The sequence below is a fragment of the Dermochelys coriacea genome, chromosome 1 (genome assembly GCF_009764565.3).
Source record: "Dermochelys coriacea isolate rDerCor1 chromosome 1, rDerCor1.pri.v4, whole genome shotgun sequence".
Classification (NCBI taxonomy): Eukaryota; Metazoa; Chordata; order Testudines; family Dermochelyidae; genus Dermochelys; species Dermochelys coriacea.
This window is the reverse complement of record NC_050068.2, coordinates 120,249,084-120,268,934: the sequence shown is the minus strand read 5'-3', so window position 1 is coordinate 120,268,934 and position 19,851 is coordinate 120,249,084. Positions and strand designations below refer to the sequence as shown.

Below are 19,851 nucleotides of genomic sequence, written 5' to 3'. Positions count from 1 at the left end.
GGTCAGAGGTGTGTTGGAAATATTCCTTGAGTCTGAGACGTCGAAAATAGGATTCTAGGTCACCACAGAACTGTATCATGTTCGTGGGGGTGGAGGGGCAAAAGGAGAGCTACAGCTCACGAAAGCTTATGCTCAAATAAATCTGTTGGTCTCTAAGGTGCCACAAGTATTCCTTTTCTTTTTGCGAATACAGACTAACATGGCTGCTACTCTGAAACCTGAGTAATTATACTAAGAGGGATCTGACTGCATGCATGAAGTTTCAAGAACAGGGCCTTATCATATGAAAGGAATTGCCTTTTGACTGCTGATCAGAGGCCTTTCACAAACTCTGCTAAATCATGTTTTAAAACAAGTCAGTTTGCATATTTTTAAAACAAATGTGTTTGCATTTTTCTCCTGTGCATATACTTTATATAAAGGCCACGGTTTAGTGTATATACATAATGTATTATCTGAAGAGTCAATGGAAAGTAGACAGCCTCTTTTTCATTTCACTAGAACAGCCCAGAGTACATTTTAGGATACAAGAGTTTTAAAGAGATCAGGAAGACAAAGAAAGAAATGTAGACAGACAGGACAACTCCAGTTATCTGAATCACTGAGAGACAAAATAGGTGGGCTGCCTGAAATCACACTGGAATTTAATGTTTTCTTTAACTCAATCTAGTGTATGATCAGAATATTTTAACATTTTATACAGTGATTATATATGAAAAATACATTAAACACAACATTAAGGTTGCAAAGTCAAGCACTTATAAATTAGGAAATGTCAGAATTAAAGTTGCCCATGTAACCTTAATTCAGGCCCTTTGCACATATTTATTATGAAAGTCTTGCCCAACATCATATAGGAAGTATGTGGCAAGACCCAGGAATGGAACTCAGTTCTCCAGTACTACTCCAGAGAATGTCCTTTCTCTCCCTGCATCCCTCTGTCTCATTCATTGCCCAACCTGTGTACTGAATGAAGCAGAAGTTCTGTAGAACAAATAATATGTGATTGTGTAATTATAGACTGTACCATACTGGTTACACACAAGGGAATCAAATTAAGGTTGCACAGGAAGCCTTATTTCTGGCATTTCTTAATTCTGAATGCTTAATTTTGCAACCTTAATATTTTTAACCTGTATTAATGTGATATTCTAGTTTTTTTAAACAAGAAAATTGAAAAAAATAATGGAATAATACTGACTCACCCCCCACGGATCATCAGCAGGGTTTGAATTTAGGACCTTTAGATCCACTTTACAGATCTCCAACTTGAGCTAAAGTATTAACTGGTAGCAGTAGTAGGCTATTAGGTCCAGCCACGAGATGGGGAAGGTGACACTTACTTTGCCAGTGGCTTACACACTACAGTATTTGCAAGAGAGCAGTGAAATGTTGGGAACTAAGAATTCTTAATCCAATGGTTACAAACAGCACAGCCAAGCATATAGATAGGGCACAACTATTCTTAAAGGCAGAGTGGCTAAGTAGATCAGACTAGGGTCTTCCATATTGGAGGTCTGGGTTCTCTGCACAGCTCTGTCAGAAGCAATCTTGTATGACCTCTTAGTTACTCCTTCTGTAGGAACGGGGGAAGGGAGGATCTGGGGTCGGAGGCCTTGTCCAGAAGTAATGACTATGAAGTGCTCAGGATTAACACCTAATAGTTGAACAGCTGAGATCAAAACTCTTGTCTTACAATCCAGAACACTTTCCCCCAAGTCAAAACATGCTTTGCAGCTGTTTCTTTGCCTAACTACCCTACAGAGTCAAGTAGGGAAGCCAGGGAATGTGTGGTTGCCATGCAGAAGCCCCATCCGGCCTGGAATCATGATCAGGGTAGATAGAATATTCAGAGATTTTAACAACAAACCTCTACACCTAAAATGTAGGTTGACCTAGTTATGTCACCCAGGGGTGTGAAAAATTCACACTCCTGAAAGACATAGCTAAGCCAACCTACAGCGCAGTGTAGGCACCACTAGGTCGATGGAAGAATTCTTCCATCAATCTCTCAGAAGGGGTGGGTTAACTACAGTGACTGAAACCTGCTTCCACCACTGTAGCAAGGGTCTACACAATAGTGCTACAGCAGCACATCTGTAGCGTAGACAAGCCCCAAGACTTTGTCTTCACTGCAGAGTTAATTTGAGTTATCTACATTCAAGTTAACTCCACTCAAGTTAGCTTAGCTCACCTGACAATGGCCACACTGCTAACGCTCGACGTACACAGAGTGATTTTATGAGCAGCACAGAGTGACTGTGTTAGCAGTTGACACGTTGTGCTAACTTGAGCTATAGCCTATACCCCCGATGGGCCAGCCAACTTGAGTTAAAATCACCACTGCTGTGATGCTCCTTAGGTTGAAACAGTCTTGTCTGTGCCTGTTGCGGATCAGCTCCCTGAAACCAACAGCCTTTGGCAACACAAGCACTACGTTCCAGGGCGCACCAGGCCTCACTTCGTCTCTGTGCAGGTAGTAATAGGCATACACCAACCCCTGAATCCTCTGAGCATTCCCTGCAGTGTCCAGCCCCTGGTCCATTGAACACTCATTGGATTACCCGATCCACTGTTCCCTAAGGAACAGTGCACACCGGCTAGTAAGATTCACCTCAGAATCACCACTTTGCTTAACACTCAGCACTTAGATATATTCATAGTGAAAACACGAATACATTTATTATCAAAGACTAGAAATTCAAGTGATAGCGCGTCAGAATACTGGAAACGAATGGTTACATATAAAGCAAAATCATAACACACTTTCTAGGGACAAAACGTTAACTAACAAGTTACTCTCTTTGCTTATGAAGCTCTTCTCACCCAAAGTTCTCTCCAGAGTTTTTAATCAAGCCTGGGTTGAAACCCCCTTTTTAAAATAAAGCAAACTCACTGTTTGCTTACCTTCTCAGGGAAGGGTGTCTTGTTTAACCACCTCCTACCCCTCCATATATAGTGGAGCTAACTTTTGAAGTGCATCTCAGGATAAGGTTCTTCCCCACCACCAAAACCTGCTGTTTTTCTCTTGCTCTTAGTTCCCACACTCCTTCATTTGCACTCAGTTCAGACTGGTGATAGGAGACCCACTATGAACAAGACAATACTCAACTTACATGTAAACAGATAAGAGATGTTTCTTCATATGTCAGACAGAAATTTTCACTTTTGCTAGTGACACAGACTAAGAACATGTTTTCAGTATATATATTCAGAACTCTTTACACAGTATCTGCATACATATTTCACAACAATATTGATTACCGGTTTGACATTGGCTTTTATTTGAGACCGCACATGACATTCTTTGGTGAAGTACAGTGTACAGACCAGACTCAGGTGAGTCCTGTGCCCCTCTCCCCCCACACACACTATGTCCTTTGCCAATTGACACTAAGAGGTTCCTAGGTCACAGCCACATTCCAGTGAAGGATTTTAGTGTGTGCCTGAGTAAGGCAACTCTCGAGTTACAACTCAAGTTAACTCTACAGTGAAGACAAGGCCTAAGCAAATTACAATTTTCAGAGGTTTATAAATTGGTCAAATGTGGATGAATTTTTGTGGGGCATCTGAACTGCACAGTTATCCCCTGCCAAGTTTCAAGTCCCTCCCTCAAGCCATAGAGCTGACTGAGCTCCTCAGAAAAACAGCTGGAAAAATTAACATTAGTAAAACTACCTGTTTTCGCTAGTCTTGTTCTCAGAGACAATTGAATAGTTTTGCTGAAACTTTCCAAAAGGCAAAAAGCAAGCATGGAAAAATTCACCCAGAACTGTTAAAGTTTAACGAAGTTAAAAGCAACTGTAAATAGAGGCTTATAAAGGTAAGCGTATGCAACCATAATGATAGATTACGGCTCTGCATATAATAAATGGTCTTAAAAAAATCATCCTTAAGTTGGCAGTTTATCAAAATTGCCAACAAATGAAACAAATTAAGCATGAGCAGATTGATATCTTTCTAGAAAGAACTATAAACAATACCTTTGCCAGATATAGGCTGGTGAGACTCGGATAAAATATTCTGAAGTTGTATCAGCGCATTTCTGGCCTCCTCTGACTCCTTCCAGATCATGAAGACATCTTCTCTGACACCAGCTACTGTGGGAGGAATAATGCACAGACCTTAATATTTTCAGACAAATTCTTCTTTCACCACTACACCTGCTCAACAATCCTGAAGTCAATGGTGTTGCCTGTGTAGGTACCATTTTATTACCTTGTCCATAGGGTCCCTTTGCAGTGGGAACTCCTCTCTTTAAAAGGGGTTCAAGGAATATACATGAGCAGAGGAGCATCAGCAACAAGCTTCACTTGAGATGCGCTGCCTGGGGTTAGGCCTCTGGGCCCTAAAACAGAGGTACACAGCCTTCTGGGTTTGGGGTGGTGGGGTTTTGGTTATAGCCTATCCCATGGTGTGGGGCAAATCCTCCTTCCCAGCCTGGGGAAACGCCACAAGGAAATTCTCATAGAATTCCCCTATGGATTTTAATGCAGAAGGGGGAAATCCAGCCATCTGTTCTTTCTTTTTCTTTCTTTCTTTTTTTTTTTTTTTTTTTTAAATTAAAACCAGCCTTTGCATGAGAAAGCCCAAGCCCGAAATCTAGAAAAACTGACATTTTCAGTTGCTTCAAATTCCTAAAACTACTGAGCAGATGTACTTACAACTTTAGCAGTCCCCCAAGATTAAGCAATGTGATTTTAGCAATATACATTTGCCCTCCCGCTATAACTAACCAAAACCTTAATTATGAGGACACTAATGACACCTAAGTAATTTGTAAAATTGGTTTCAATTAGGCAGACAGGTGTCAATGAAATAGATTATTCAGTACAAACCCCAAAGTTAGAGTATATCTAAGACCATTTTAAAAATTCAAGAGATACTCTGCCCTTGATTAAAAGTTTAAAATTGGTCTTTAATAGAATTAAAGTATACAAAAGCTGCAAGTTCAAAGATGGAAAATGGAAACAGCATGTACTTCTGTTTTAAGAAGTCTACACAATGCTGTGAATAAACTAGGTAGCATAGTCTATGAGAACTTAATACTGTAATATGGATCAGCTGGAAGAATGGCATAATAGAACAATAAGATGTAAAAGGATTGAATCATAAGTGCTCCTTTCTGTAAAGCCAGATTAGTAGCCTGATGCTGAATTACATATTACAACACTGAATTAGTCCAACTATATCTTAACATCTGCTGATCAATCCAGTGTACCCAAAGCAATTACAGGATATGCCATACTTGATAATATACTCAAGCCCATCTCTACTAAAATAAACCATCAGTTAATCTACACCAAATAAAACCCGCTCATTTTGCCTGTGCAATAAACACTGTAGAATTGCCTTAAATGAACAATAAATATATATTTTGTAAATACAGCAACACAGTTTTAAATGTGAAATGCAGTTAATTTTCCACATAATCATTTATAATGTGTTACTGTACACTGCCATCTCCTGGTATCCTCTTGTATTTCAAGAGTTCTGTTTTAGCCAATACAAGTTAACATGAAAATCAATCTCTCCAAAATCATAAAAAGTTAAAGCAAAATGGAACATTCCACAGCATAAAGCTGAAAAGAAAGTCAAAAGTTTTTCATTGACCTTAGAAGATCAAGAAAAATATTCTGCCCAAAATACTTGATTCAGGTTTTTTGTTGTTGTTTTTTTGAAAAACACCACACTTAAAACATGACAGTTGGCAAAACTGTAGCAGAGTTACATAAGAACATAAATCCAATATAAATTTGAAATCAACTACAACTACCAGGCCATTAAACATGTACCAGCTACAGCGATGTGGATTTGGTGGATGTAAAACCACCAAATATAAATCAATCATATATGTATTATCGAGGTATTGAACAAAAGATTGTGCTGACAAATGCAATTCAGAAAAAAATATTTCCTTCCCAAATCATCATCTCCTACTAAAAGAGATCCTGGTTTAATTTTGTGAAGGTTTTAAATGTTTCTGCTGAAAAGTTGAAAAATAGAAGCATTTTAAATGTTCTGCTGGTTTCTCCAGGTATTTCTAATTTAAATGTTTTGAAAACTTACTGTATGTACTGATAATGTATCCATGGGACATGTATTGAATTCAATATTACACAATAAAACATTTATTTACATTTTTCACTTTCATTTACACCACAGCATTGTGAAATCAAATCACATACCTGTTTGATAGCAGATGTATTTGGTGACAAATCCTTCAGATGATAAATGCATTTTACCATAGTCAAGCAACACAATATTTTTTTACCCAGGCAACAACCCGGATTTACAAAACCAAGAACAAGATGTTAAAGCAGGTCCTACCCGGGTTTAGTCCCTCACAGCAGCCCAACCTCTCCAGAGATTGCTCCAGCATCATCCGCAACAACCCCTTTTTCTCCAACTGATGGGATCATCTCTCCCTTTTTTCTGCCCCACCCACCACATCTGGCACATCCTCACACCCACAGTCATCTTCCTCCACCCGAGAAGCCACAGGAGAGAAAAACTGCTCCTTGAGGCCCCAGAGAATCCCTTCTCCCCCTCCCACCCCGACGCGCGCACACACACAAATATAAACATCAATATCCTTTATATGTACAGTGTCCCAAGTGATCTCAATCATACTGTCCTATTCCTCATCCTTCCTTTCTCCTGCCCTCCTCTCCGATGCTGGCTCTCCTGCTGACCTCGTCTTAATATTCGTTTTTCCACTAAATATTAACAGCTCTCAACAGCACTGCGGCTAGTGCCTACTTTTATTGCAATTACCCAATTTTCAAGCATGGACGTAGTATATCTACCGGGGGGAAATCAAGCACTGACCCACTCCAGCTGAACTGCTTGTCAGTTTAACTGTCTCCTTGGATCTAGCTGAAGAACTCAACAGTTCCATTTCATAAAGGGAAAAGAACTCAGTGATGTCCATGGGGTTACAATGGAAACAGGCAACATGCTGGATAAATATGCTTACAGCTTTTATATTTACTCTCCACTAGCAGCAAGAATGGAAGCTGAGCTTAAAGTTTGTTTTCTTCTGTCTGATTCAGCACCGTGTTGCACTAATTTTGTACCTATGTAACTCCACTGATTTCAGCAGAATTACACCAGCATTAAGCAAGAGTAACACAGTGGTAAATCAGGCCCCTTATTTCCTTTACACAATAAGATTCTATTTTGTGCCTAGCTAACATTTAAAATTGTATGACTGACTCAACGTTAGAAGGGTAAAATAGTTATTTAACTGTGTTCAAACCCTTACAATGAGTAATGTTTCAAAATTATTAACAGAATTTTAGACTTGGGTTCCAGACATTTAAAACCTTTTACTAATTATGTACTACCTATTATAATACCAGATATGTACTTCATAATACAAATAAAGATGGATTTCCTGCCTGGAGGCCTTACAATCTAAAGTAGTAATAGCTAAAAGTCTGAAAAAGAGCAAGAAATAATAACTAAAAATTTAAATTGCGAATGGAGCATTTTAATATGGTAGAATGCATACCCACTTTGCTGTACAGAATCAAACCATGTCTCTCTGTGTGTGTGACACTACAACTAACATACAACACCCCAACAAGCACCCCTTTCCACCTCCCAATTGCTGGACATCCTCACACACACTCAAAAAAAAACAACCAACATTCTGTTCCAGTCTTACCTCCCAGCAGCTATACCCATCCTGTAGCCTGTTTCAAAAGCTACTCCAAACCCACCTGATTTCACAACCAAGATACCATACTAGCTTACAACCACCAGCAAAACTAAACAAAAACAAAAATCTGGCAAACCAGCACCAACATTTCTAAAAGTCCAAGAAAGAAAATTAATTTACCGAAGAGACTGGAATATTAATTAATTCTGTGATCACTTGACTCAGATCAGACTTTACAAAGGGAGAATAGACAAATGCAAGAAAATTAGACATTTTAAGTTGCTCAAACTTATTTTGCATACAAGCCAAGATGGGGAATTTAACTTCTTCCCGCAGACCCCTGCCTCCGCCACTGTGTGGCAGAAGAACACAGTAGCATTCTTTAAAGTGCTGCTGTTTAAAGGCAGCACTTCAAAAATTAATCTGGTACACAGGGTAGTACTGGAGATGCATTTGCCTAAATACCTGGAATGTTAGATAACAGACAAGCAAATCCCAATCTCCTTTCCACTGGGGGGGGAAGGCCAGTGCGATGCTATGCAGGTGAATTCTGCAGCTGACGTGCTACCATGGAGCAGTGCTCCATGGGGGTTCTCTCCATAGCATAGGAAGTAGGGTTTGGACAGGGTTTCCAACTTTCTAATTGCACAAAACTGAACACCCTTGCCCCACTCCCTGCCCCACCCTTTCCCCAAGGCCCTAGCCCTGCCTTGTCCCTTCTCTGAGGCCCCGCCCCTACTCATTCCATCCCCCCTCCCTCTGTCGCTTGCTCTCCCACACCCTCACTCACTCACTTTCACCAGGCTGGGGCAGGGGCCTGGAGTGGGGGAAGAGATGAGGGCTCTGGCTGGGGGTGCAGGCTCCAGGGTGGGGCCAGAAATGAGGGGTTCAGGGTGTGGGAGGGGGCTCCAGGCTGAGACAAGGGGTTGCAGTGTGGGAGGGGTATGGGCTCTGGCTGGGGGTACAGGCTCCAGGGTGGGGCCAGAAATGAGGGGTTCAGGGTGCAGGAGAGGGCTTCAAACTGAGGTGGGGGTTAGGGTGTGTGAGGCGGTGAGGGCTCTGGGGTGGAGCTGAAGATGAGGGGTTTTGGGTGCAGGAGGGGGCTCAGGACTGGGGGTTGGGGCACAGGAGGGGGTGTGGCTCTGGGAGGGAGTTTGGGTGTGGGAGGGGACTCAGGGCTAGGGCGGGGGGTTGGGGTGCGGGCTCCGGGAGGCAGTTAGGGTGTGAGAGGAGTGGCGACATGTCCCTCTGGCTCCTAGGCGGAGGCGTGGCCAGGCGGGACAGCTTCTCCTACCAATATAGCTACTGCCGTAAATGGAAGTGGTTTTGTTATGTCGACAGGCGGGCTCTCTCCCATCGACACAGAGCAGCTACTCAAGCTATTTTACAGCAATGCAGCTGCATCAGTACAGCTGTGCCACTGTAAGCTCGCTGGTGTAGACATGGGCCTCAGTTTCCAATTATTTGCTTTGGTAGTTTATTCCACATATGCAAGAAACACTTTCAAAACACATTAGAGGCTAATCAGCATTTTTATTATTATTGCCCTCTGCATCATTCAAGAAGGCACCTTGAAACAAGAGACATCAGACATGGAAGAAAAGAGTCATTATGGCAATATATTTTCTGCTCTGAAAGGATTTAGAATCTAGACACAACTGGAGTTTTCTCGTTGTCAGTGATGTCATAACCTTGGCTATAATGCTTAGTAATTGCATAAGGCTAATTGTCTTCCTTTTTAACTTGTAAATTCTAGTCCATAATAGCAATAAGACATACCCCACAATGCATTTCAAAGAGATTACTGCACTTTTGGGTGATTAAAGCTACTCATCATTCATCTTTAGTAGCAGTGGCATAGAAGTGATTTCAGATATGCAACATCTACTGAAATGCTCCGACCACACCCCTAGCATACATACAGCAACACCCTTCCCTCTTTCCAAACAAAATAATCTTGTTCTTTTCTCTGTATTTCTCTCATACACACAAAGCTCTGTCCATTTCTCCCTTCTTCCTTCCCCCTCTGACCATGTACATGGTATCCACCCTTTCCCACCCAGAAGCCAGCCATTTGTCCTGGCCCCTCTCCCAGATAGTGAAGTGGAAGCACTGCTCATGCTTGTTTTTATTAACACTTGGCTACATTTCCTAAATTACACTGTTATTCTAAAGGTTTTAAGAAAAAACATCCTTTTATTATTTTTACCTAAAGGCACCTTTCCTTTCAATTTTCTTGAATTCTGGGTGGCTAGACTTTCTCCATCCTCTTCACTCTTTGGTATAGGTCCAATGATATCTATGTGGTCAGTTCTCTCAGCAAACGCATGGAATCTGTAATATAAAAAGGGTTTTCATCGCTAAGTAAATAATGTAAATACATCCTTAGTTTATCCCTTCATTATGTACCTCTGAACATATTTGTTGCCCTTCTGTAGAACTCATTGATTTTTGTTACTGTATATCCATACAGTGAAGAGGCCAGAAATTGGGGTACTTCAGAAAAGGGCACACCATTCTTCAATATGAAGACATTAGCATAAATGTTCTGAATCATTTCGCTACCTATTTCAATGCATCAAGCATACTACTAGCTCTTAACTGATGCTGCATGCTGATCAGGAATATTTGTTGAAGTGTCCAAGACAACCCTGGAGTCTTTTTAATCAGGACATCCTGCAAGTTCAGAGCCCCACAAGTGCCTTTATTAAACTACTGATACACAAGCCAGGGAGACAGGGAGAGCTCAATCATCCACATGAAAATATTCCACGGGAGGAGACAAGTTATTCCAAACACACTGAGGGTATATTTCCATGGTACTTGAGCCATATCATCCGATTAATGCAGGCCTCACGGAAAGAGAAAGAAACAGGCCTTTCCAAAACAGGGATGTACAAGAAACAAAGGTACTAACCATGGGGATCCCATGGATCCCTGACTAGAGCTGTGGAACAGCTAGGCCTACACTTTCCTCCAGGCTCCCTTCTGGTTGCACAGCCAGCTACCCAGCTGCCTGCATTGCATCTGTGCACAGCTACCCAGCTGCAAGGTGTTATTGCTGGTCCACCGAGCATTAACATTCACACTAGACTTCTGCAGAATTATTTAGGGCTCAGGAGGGATCATACCATATAGAAGGGTTCTGCCCAGCTCCCAAGTGCCATTACCACAACTCTGCAGAGCCTCTACAACATGGCATTCCTGAGGAGGGACTGCCACAATGCCCATAATTATTATTATTTATTTGGATTATGGTTATGCCTAGAGGTCCAAATCAGGTTTGAGGACCCATCAAGCTAGTCACTGTACCAAAACAGAGCAAACCTTTCCCCTAAGAGGTTACAACCTAAAAAGAAGATAGGACAAACAGAAATAAATAAAAAACTAAATTAACTTAATATAAATATATACAACTCCTTAGTTTCAAATCCCACCCGGCACCTTCTCTCTCTCTTTCACACACACACACACACACACACACACACACACACACACACACACACTACATCACCCTTCTCCCCCCAACCCTACGGCTACTGTTCAGGACACGGCCAATCTGCATGTCACTGCCATTGCCCACCCAATGGGCCCTCCTTCCACCCTCTCCACCCCAAGGGAATACATTCAACCTCAGTCAGCTGGGGGAAAAACCCTGCCCAGTATCTGAAGGCTGATACCTGCCTCTTCTTCCTATTGAGCTGGTCACCTAACTGCTCCCCAGAAGGATGGGGCAGGTTGCCCCACTCCCATAGGTCCAGCAGGGGCAAAGCAGACTCTGGGGAGGTATGGTACAATGCAGAAGCTCCCTGCTATAAGGCTGATGGACATCACCACTTCTGCTTCTTGTTGTCCCAAGACCTGCCTTAAATTAGGTAACATTGGAGCAGTTCTGACACTTCCTTTTGTGTGTTACAAGCCATCTAGTCAGCCCTCTGCACTGAGGCAGGACTACATATACATAGACTATCCCTGACAGGTGTTTGTCCAACCTGTTCTTAAAAATGTCCAGTGATGGGGACTCCACAACCTTCTTCGGAAGCCTAATCCAATACTTGACTATCTTTACAGTTAGAAAGTTTTTCCTAGTATCTAACCTTAATCTCCTTTGCTGCTGATTAAGCAGATTACTTCTTCCACTACCTTCAAGGGACATGGAGAACAATTGATCACTGTCCTCTTTTAAAACAGCCCTTAAGATATTTGAAGACTTATTAGGTCCCTCCTCAGTCTTCTTTCCTCAAGACTAAACATACCCATTTTTTTAACCTTTTCTCACAAGTCAGGTTTTGTAAACCTTTTACCATTTTTGTTAATCTCCTCTGGACTCTCTCCAGTTTGTCCACATCTTTCTTGAAGTGCAATGCCCAGAACCAGACACAGTACTCGAGCTGAGGCCTCACCAGTGCTGAACAGAGTGGGACAATTACCTCCCTCCCGTATCTTACATATGACATTCCGGTTAATAAACCCCAGAATATTAGTCTTTTTTGCCACTGCATCATCTTGTTGGCTCATAAGCAATTTGTGATCCACTATAATCCCCAGATCCTTTTCTGCAGTACTACTACCTAGCCAATTATTCCCCATTTTGTAGTTCCACATTTGATTTTTCCTTTTTAAGTGCAGTACTTTGCATTTGTTTTTAATGGATTTTATCTTGTTGATTTCAGACCATTTCTCTACTTTATCAAGATCGTTTTGAATTCTAATCCTGTCTTCCAAGATGCTAAAAACCCCTTCCAGCTTGGCGTCTTCCAAAAAATTTGTAAGCATACTCTCCTCTCCATTATCCAAGTCACTAATTAAAATATTGAATAGTACCGGACTCATGACAGACCCCTTTGGCACCCCTCTAGATATTTTCTCCCAGTTTGACAGCCAACCACTGATAACTACTCTTTGAATCTGGTCTTCCAATCTTTGAGTGGGTCTACCCACTTTATAGTAATTTCATCAGAACACATTTCCCTAGTTTGCTTTTGAGAATGCCAGGTGGAACCGAGTCAAAAGCCTTCCTAAAATCAAGATATATCATGTCTACTGCTTCCCCCATATCCACTAGGCCAGTAACCCTATCAAAGAAGGAAATTAGGTTGGTTTGGTAAAATTTATTCTTGAAAAAAATCCATATTGGCTCTGAACTATTGTTGGTCTCTCCAGAAATTTTGTTATATTATAGGTGGAAGCAAGGTTAGTGTGTGTTCCTCTAGTATTTTTAGCAAAAGGAAATATTAAGGACAGGAAAGTCCAGCACTAGAATGTCCCTGCCTCTTGGGGGACAGCACAGAGGGAGTCCAACTGCATAATCCAGGTCCCCACCGCTCCCTTCGAAGAAAGGCTTACAATCACAGGGGAGTGTGATGAATGTGTGCCAAGCCCTGAAACAGGAAACAATCTGACTGGCATTTTTCTAGCAAAGACTGCTGCTGCTTTGGGTCCTGATGACATTGGGGATTACTCCCCATTTACATCCTCCTACTATGTGGCAGGAAAGCCAGTTACTGGTTTAGCCTTGATTTATGCTGGAGAGGACCAACATGACCTCTTTTCAAGACAAACTCCCTCAGCACAATATGCTGATGTTGCTGCACTGGTTCAGGTTATAAGAGGCCTGAAGATGGGGAGTGCTGGTGTCCAGGGAACTATATGCTCTGATTTGAGTTGTGTGTCTAAAGCACTTACTGCTTTTCTTCCATTTGAGAGCAAAAAAAATGAATGGAAGAAGAGTGATGGCAGGAGCATCAAGCATGCAGCTTGTGAAAGTGGTTGGATCAGGTGACACAAGACAAGGGATGATAGAGGTCTGGGTAATGAAGAGTAAGGCACAAGCCAAGAATGGAAAAATTACAAGATGGAATGATGAAGCAGATAGGGCAGTAAAGGAAGCAGCCAAAAGTGGAGTTATATGGCCAGGAGAGATGGCCACTACTGTGGTAGAGGCAGTGACAACTAGAGCAATGAAACAGACAGAAAAAAGATTTTGATCTACAGGCTCTACAAAAGGAAAATGAGGAAATACAAGACACCTTAAAATCATTAGGTGGGGGAACTGGTGTATTATATGAATGGAAACTAAAACCACAGGGATGGACTACTTGTGGCTCGAAATTCAGGGGAGGTCCCGGTTGGATTAAGTGAGGAGTTCATGAGAATAGACACACAGTAGGTGGACATTTAAATTAATTTAGCACTAAAGAGCAAGTGTTTACTGTGCGATGGAGGCCCACAGCGGGAAAAGATACAGAGGAGTATGTGACAGCATGTCTAACCTGTGCCAGAAGTAACCCGGTGGGGAGGAAAAGCAGGAGACTGTTAAGGCTCTAAGTTCTTACAGGCCTATTGGAAAGACTACAGGTGGACTATACAGGAGAATCATCTACAACTGCTAGAGGGAATAACTGTAGATGCTTTTACTAAGTGTACAGAAGCTATTCTGACTCAACACTGTACAGCCATCACCACAACTCAGGTGCTAACAAAGCAGGTATTCTTTAGGTGGGGTCTTCCTAAGGCTATGGAGAGTGATGGGGTCCAGCATTCACGGGAAAGGTGACTAGGAAGGTTTGTGATCAGAAATTCCATATACCATGCCACCCACAGAGTCTAGAACTGTGGAACGAGCCAACTAGACCGATAAAAACAATGCTGAAGAGGTGGTAAGCGGCTCAGGGAAAGACTGGGATGTTAAACTACACCTTGTTTTAAAGGTCATAAGGAGAAGGCTATGAAGGTTACCCCTTTTGAGACTATGACTAGAAGAGAGATGAGATATTCATTACTCCAGGGATGGACATAATACAGTATAACAGAGCAGTAGGTTAAGGAATTGGTATGGCACATACAAGAGGTACATGAGATGGTGGCAAGAAGCCTAGGAGAGGCCCAACAAAAAAATGAAACGATAATTGATGACCAAGTCTCTGGCAAGGCATATGAAGTGGGAGATCAGTTCCTTGTGCAGTATGTCTCAAATAAAAGGCCCTTTTCAAAAGCCAGTTGGGAGAGTTCCTGCTATGTAATGGACAAGGTTAGTCCATCCATATACCTGGTCAGGATGAAAAAGGGGTGGTGAAACAATGGTTGTATGCTATGCAGCTGAAACCATACAGAGGGAAGAACAGAAGGAATCTATTGATATAAAAAGAGGAAGCGACAATAATTTCTCTCTCTTTCAGGTGTTGATCACCATGGGAGGTATATTATGCACTGCACTGGGATCCGTAGTATTTGTGATACAGCAGAGGAACAAGGTGGTGACAGTGCACAAGGGGGAGAAAGCCACCCTAGCCTTATGGTTTCCAGGTAATCATGAAGGAAAGCCTACAAAGCTCTTGTACAGACAGAGCTGCAGTCAAGGTGGAAGATCCTGCAGCACAAGCAACTCTCAGGAGCAGGGACTTGGACTGGGGGACCCAAAGGGGACCATGTGTTTAAATGGGATGGTAACGGCTAACCTAATCAGTTATAGCATGCAGTTAACACATGCGGGAAATATTACAGTTACTCTAGCAGATCATCCAACGAACTACTGCCCATGAGTCCACCTACCATGCCAGGAAAGAGACTGAGGCTTTGACGTTCTCTCTGAATGTGACTAAGAACGGGGAGAGAACCACCATTGCTTCTGAACATACTGGTGTAACAATGCTTCCTATTCCAGAATTGAAGCAAGATGAACCATGCCCAGAAATGAAAGCGGGACCTGACAATGGACTAATGATAAGTTGTGAATATCAGATTATGTATAATAATGTACAGTACCAAATGATACCTGTAGCATTGAATGTAAACAATTTTACATTCCCACAGCAGCTCTGTCATGCAAAATCTGCGTGCTTCTATATGCAAAGGGTAGTAAATGTAGTGCAAAATTTCAGATAATCAATGGATGGGGTGGAATTGGAGGAAATTTGGTAGCCTGAGGAGGGAAAGAGATAAAAGAGATACAGGAATAGTACAAGGAGTTGAGGCATTGGGAAAATCAGCATGGAATCATATGCATATCAGAGTATTGTGGAAAGAAAATCAGAAAATGAGCTCAATTACAAAGCCTGTTAAAAAGTTAAATAAACAACAGAATGAGGATATAGGTGAGAATTTAAAGAGTTTCAGGATGCTAGAATAACACGACAGTTGTTTAGGGAAGTGGAAGCAGCAATCAATGAAATGCAAAAAATCACGAACCATCCTAATGTATCAAAGGTGATTACCTGTTTGTGGTATGGCAGCTTTCTAATAAAGGAGCTACAGGTAGGACTAAAGGAAATTCAAGGTGGGGAAGTGCCTGGGTTGATAACAAATAAGGTGCTACTCAAGGATCTATTATGCTGAGAAAAAATGCACATGGATCCTTCCTATAGTACTAGCAATACCAGTGGCCACAGGACTAAGTAAAGCATTAATAGTGTATAGTATCCAGTTCATAGGTATGTTGGAGCCTACCCTGGCAGGTTACATCTTAAAGGAACATGTCACTCATCCTCAGATACTGGTAAGGAAGGGTGTGGGAGTCTGGAAAGCCCCGGATACCTCATGTTGTTCCAAGAGGCATGGTACCTATTTATGTTGTTGTTATGTACAGCATGTGGGTTCACCTTGGATGAAGAAATCCAAAATAATACGTTACAGATAAGGCAATGGGGACACGGCCAAGCCAAGGTTGCAAAGGCTGGAGAAGGCAAATATTGTATAACCTCGTGGGTTGGACATTTTCAGTATGGGACACAAACATGTTATTACAACTGGCCAATGTTCTGCTCATTTTGTGCTTGAGCCTTTCTGATTTTGTCCCTACATGCCTGTGCTATTCTTTTGTACTCATCCTTAGCTATTTGTCCACCTTTCCACTTTTTGAGGATTCCTTTTTGATTTTCAGGTTATTCAAGAGCTCCTCAGGGAGCAATTTTGGCATCTTACTATTTTTCCTATCTTTCTTTCGCAAAAGGATAGTTTGCTGTTACACATTTAATATTGTCTCTTTGAGAAACTGCCAGCCAATGCTTGAATTACAGGGTAGCTTGGGAGAATGGGACCCCTTACTACTTTTAGGGGATACCTTATTTCTGTCTTACAGCCCCCTTACTTCTCACTACTGTTTAAATGAAAGCAAGCCACTTGACATTCAGAGGCACAAAACTTTTCTCCTGTAATTTAAGCATTGCTGTGAGCTCTCCTGAATGCTTTTTCCCTTAGATTTTCTTCCCATAGGGCCTTACCTACCAATTCCCAGAGTTTGTTAAAGTCTGCTTTTTAAAAAAAGTCTATTGTCCTTATTCTGCTGCTCTCACTCCTTCCTTTCCTTAGAATCATGAAATCGATCATTTCATGATCGCTTTCACCCAAATTGCCTTTAACCTTCAGATTAGCAACCAATTCCTCCCTTTTAGTTGGAATCAAGTTTACAATGGCTGTCCTCCTGGTTATTTCCTCCACATGGTGAAACAAGAAATTGTCACTGGTACGTTCCAAGAACTTATTGGACATTTTGTATTTTGTCTTATTAATTTTTCGACACATCTCTAGCACAACTGCTAACTATGACCATTGCAGCCTCTGCATAAAGCTATGAATTGTAATTAAGTCAGTAAGATGTTTGCTTTATGGTTACCTCTTCCTCTAACCCTACTCCACCCATTTCATTGTTTCATCCACCTGCTGTGTCGTCACAACTTTAACTGTGAATTATCTGGGACAGAGGCTGTCTTTTTACTATGCGTTTCTACAATACCTAATACAACAGGGTTCTGAATTCCTTATTGCTGCCCACAGGTGTTACTGCAAGACAGTATATAAATCAATCAATCATCTGTTTCAGCATATTTTTGTATCCATCTCTTTTCCCGACAATTTTTTTTCTGCAGAGCCAAGAATTGGAGGAGTTGACAGATTTTTTCTCATTTAGATAGTGAGCTGACTTAAAGAGAGACTCTGAGCATGTGCTTGGAGGGAGGTTTGGTCTGAGCACATGGACTCCTGAGTTTTAACCCCAGGTCTTACAACGATTTCCTCTGTTATCTTGAGAAAATTATGTAACCTCTTTGTCTCAGGTTTATCAGCAGTAAAATGGGAATACTCACTTATCTCCCAGGCATGTTGCAAGGATTCACATGTTTCTATCTGTACAGTCCTTCAAAAGTACTGAAATCATGTAGTAGTAGTATTCCCCATACCTTCCAGAGGTCAGTTGGCTCATCTCCTTTAGGAAAAGAATGGTTTCTTCCTCCTTTGCATTAAAAGATACTATGTGGATTGGGTATGGGCTGTTAGAAACCTTCTGCAAGAGTAGCTGCGTCATGTCCTTTGGAAAATCCCCCACAGTAAAGTAATAAACAGCTTCAACCTATGGTAGATACATTATGCATGTTATTAAACAGAAAACAAGAATAGGAAGACTTATTTTGCATATAGCTGCTTTGGATTTATCCTAGCAATGCACTGTTCTGACATGAGGAAAGAAACACCAGTAGAGTTGACTCATTACAAGAGTCACAAGGCTAATAGAGGCTGGGTTATCCTTCTCACTTATACTGATGTAAATCAGAGGTAACTCCACTGGAGTCAGTGGAGTTAGACTAGCATAAAACTGGTTGAAGTGATAGGAGAATCAGTCCCACAACTATCACAGCCTAGTATCTGAGTCAATATGGCAATAACTGCAGTACCTCAGGCACTGTAAGTATTGGTAAATGATCACTTTTAGAAGAAGCCACTTTCCATGTACTGTGACAGGACAAGGCCAGATGGCTATGGAAGCGTAGTCTTATTGGGATCCGGGAAGTGGGCAGGCGAAGCCCGTCCACTGCTAAAGGATCCCCCCCAGCCTAAAAGGGGGATCCACAGGACCTAGATACCCAAAAACTTCCAGGGGACAACTAATAAAATAACAGGGACAGGAGTTCGGTCAAAGGGTCAAACGAAGGGAACCGGACGGGGACACCGAGCAGAGAACCCCAGACAGAGCCCACTGCTCCTCAAAGGTGTCAAGGGAGTCAGAGGACGCCTCCCAGAGGAACTCTGCCCGGATACGTGAACGGACCGAGAATCGGAAATAGGCCCCACAGTCACAGGAGACTCCATCGGCCAACCTCCTCACTCTGGTTTTGTAGATGGCCATTTTAGCTAGGGGCAGGAGGAGGTTGACCAGGAGATCCCGTGACTTTGTGGGGCCACGGATAGGGAGTGCATAAATGAGAAGGTGAGGGGAGAAGTGCAACCAAAAACGTAATAAAATATTGGTGAGGAGCCGGAATAGGGGCTGCAGCCTGGCACACTCCAGGTAGACATGTGCCAGGTAGACATGTACCCCTCACGCCGCAAAAGGGGCAAGTGTCTGGGATTGAAGTGAACCGCGCCAAGTACACACCCGTGCTTACGGCTCCGTGAAGGAGCCGCCAACTGACATCCCCGGCGGGCCTTGGGACTAAGGTGGAATATAGGCTGGCCCACCGGGGCTCCTCACCCTTCAAAGGTGGCAGGAGGTCCCGCCATTTTGTATCGGGGCGGGACACGAGGGTGCGGGCGTGAAGGGTGTGGAGCACGAGCGTGTAGAGATGTTTTCTTGGCGCGGTTTGAAAGCAGACCGGCTGCATCTCGTGCAGCCGGCTTCCAGTGAAGGGGTGAAGGGGTAGGTTGGGTCCACGGGGCAGGGGTCCAATTAAAAGGTCCGGCGGGCCTGGGGTAACGGGTGGGCGGGGCGTGCCCTCGTGCAGGACCCGGTTGACATGAACCCGAGCAGTAGGCGGCAAAGCGGCCTTCACCTCCTGAAGTATGCGCCGGGGAGTACAAGGTCTGGAAAGCCCCATGCGCTGAGCGAGCGTCAGGGGATCCAGCCAGTCTCCCCGGTCATAGTCCAGGAGGTCTCCGACTCTTGTGACCTCTGCCAGGACCAACCTCTGGCGCACCGAGCGGGACTCCGCCACCTGCACACGGAGCTGGGGGTTGTGTAGCAGGGGCTCCGTGAGGAGATCTGACCCCTCGGTGGCCGCTATGGACCTGGTCGTTGTAAAGAGTTTCCAGGTCCGGAGGAGGTCCTGGTAGAAGACCGGCAGCCCGGAGGGGTCTCACGGAAGACCTCTCGGATGGAGATAAAGGAGCTGCCGGTCGTATCGGAGCCCTCGGAAGCGGCGCAGGAAGGCGTGCACCAGTATGCTCCACGCGGACTACCTGCACCATAAAGGAGCCTC

The 19,851-nt window shown here is 42.9% G+C and overlaps 1 protein-coding gene across 9 annotated transcripts in view; it reads right to left on the bottom strand.

Moving 5' to 3' along the window:
* Positions 1-19,851, bottom strand: part of VWA3B (von Willebrand factor A domain containing 3B) — a 138,356-nt gene that overhangs the window by 97,176 nt on the left and 21,329 nt on the right. For all 9 annotated transcript variants that reach the window (XM_038387796.2, XM_043491439.1, XM_038387792.2 and 6 more), the window contains 3 exons: positions 17,839-18,008; positions 9,876-10,000; positions 3,984-4,100 (listed from right to left, as the gene is read on the bottom strand). In XM_038387796.2, coding sequence (XP_038243724.2) covers positions 3,984-4,100; positions 9,876-10,000; positions 17,839-18,008 — 412 coding nt within the window. The remainder of the gene's footprint in view (positions 1-3,983; positions 4,101-9,875; positions 10,001-17,838; positions 18,009-19,851) is intronic.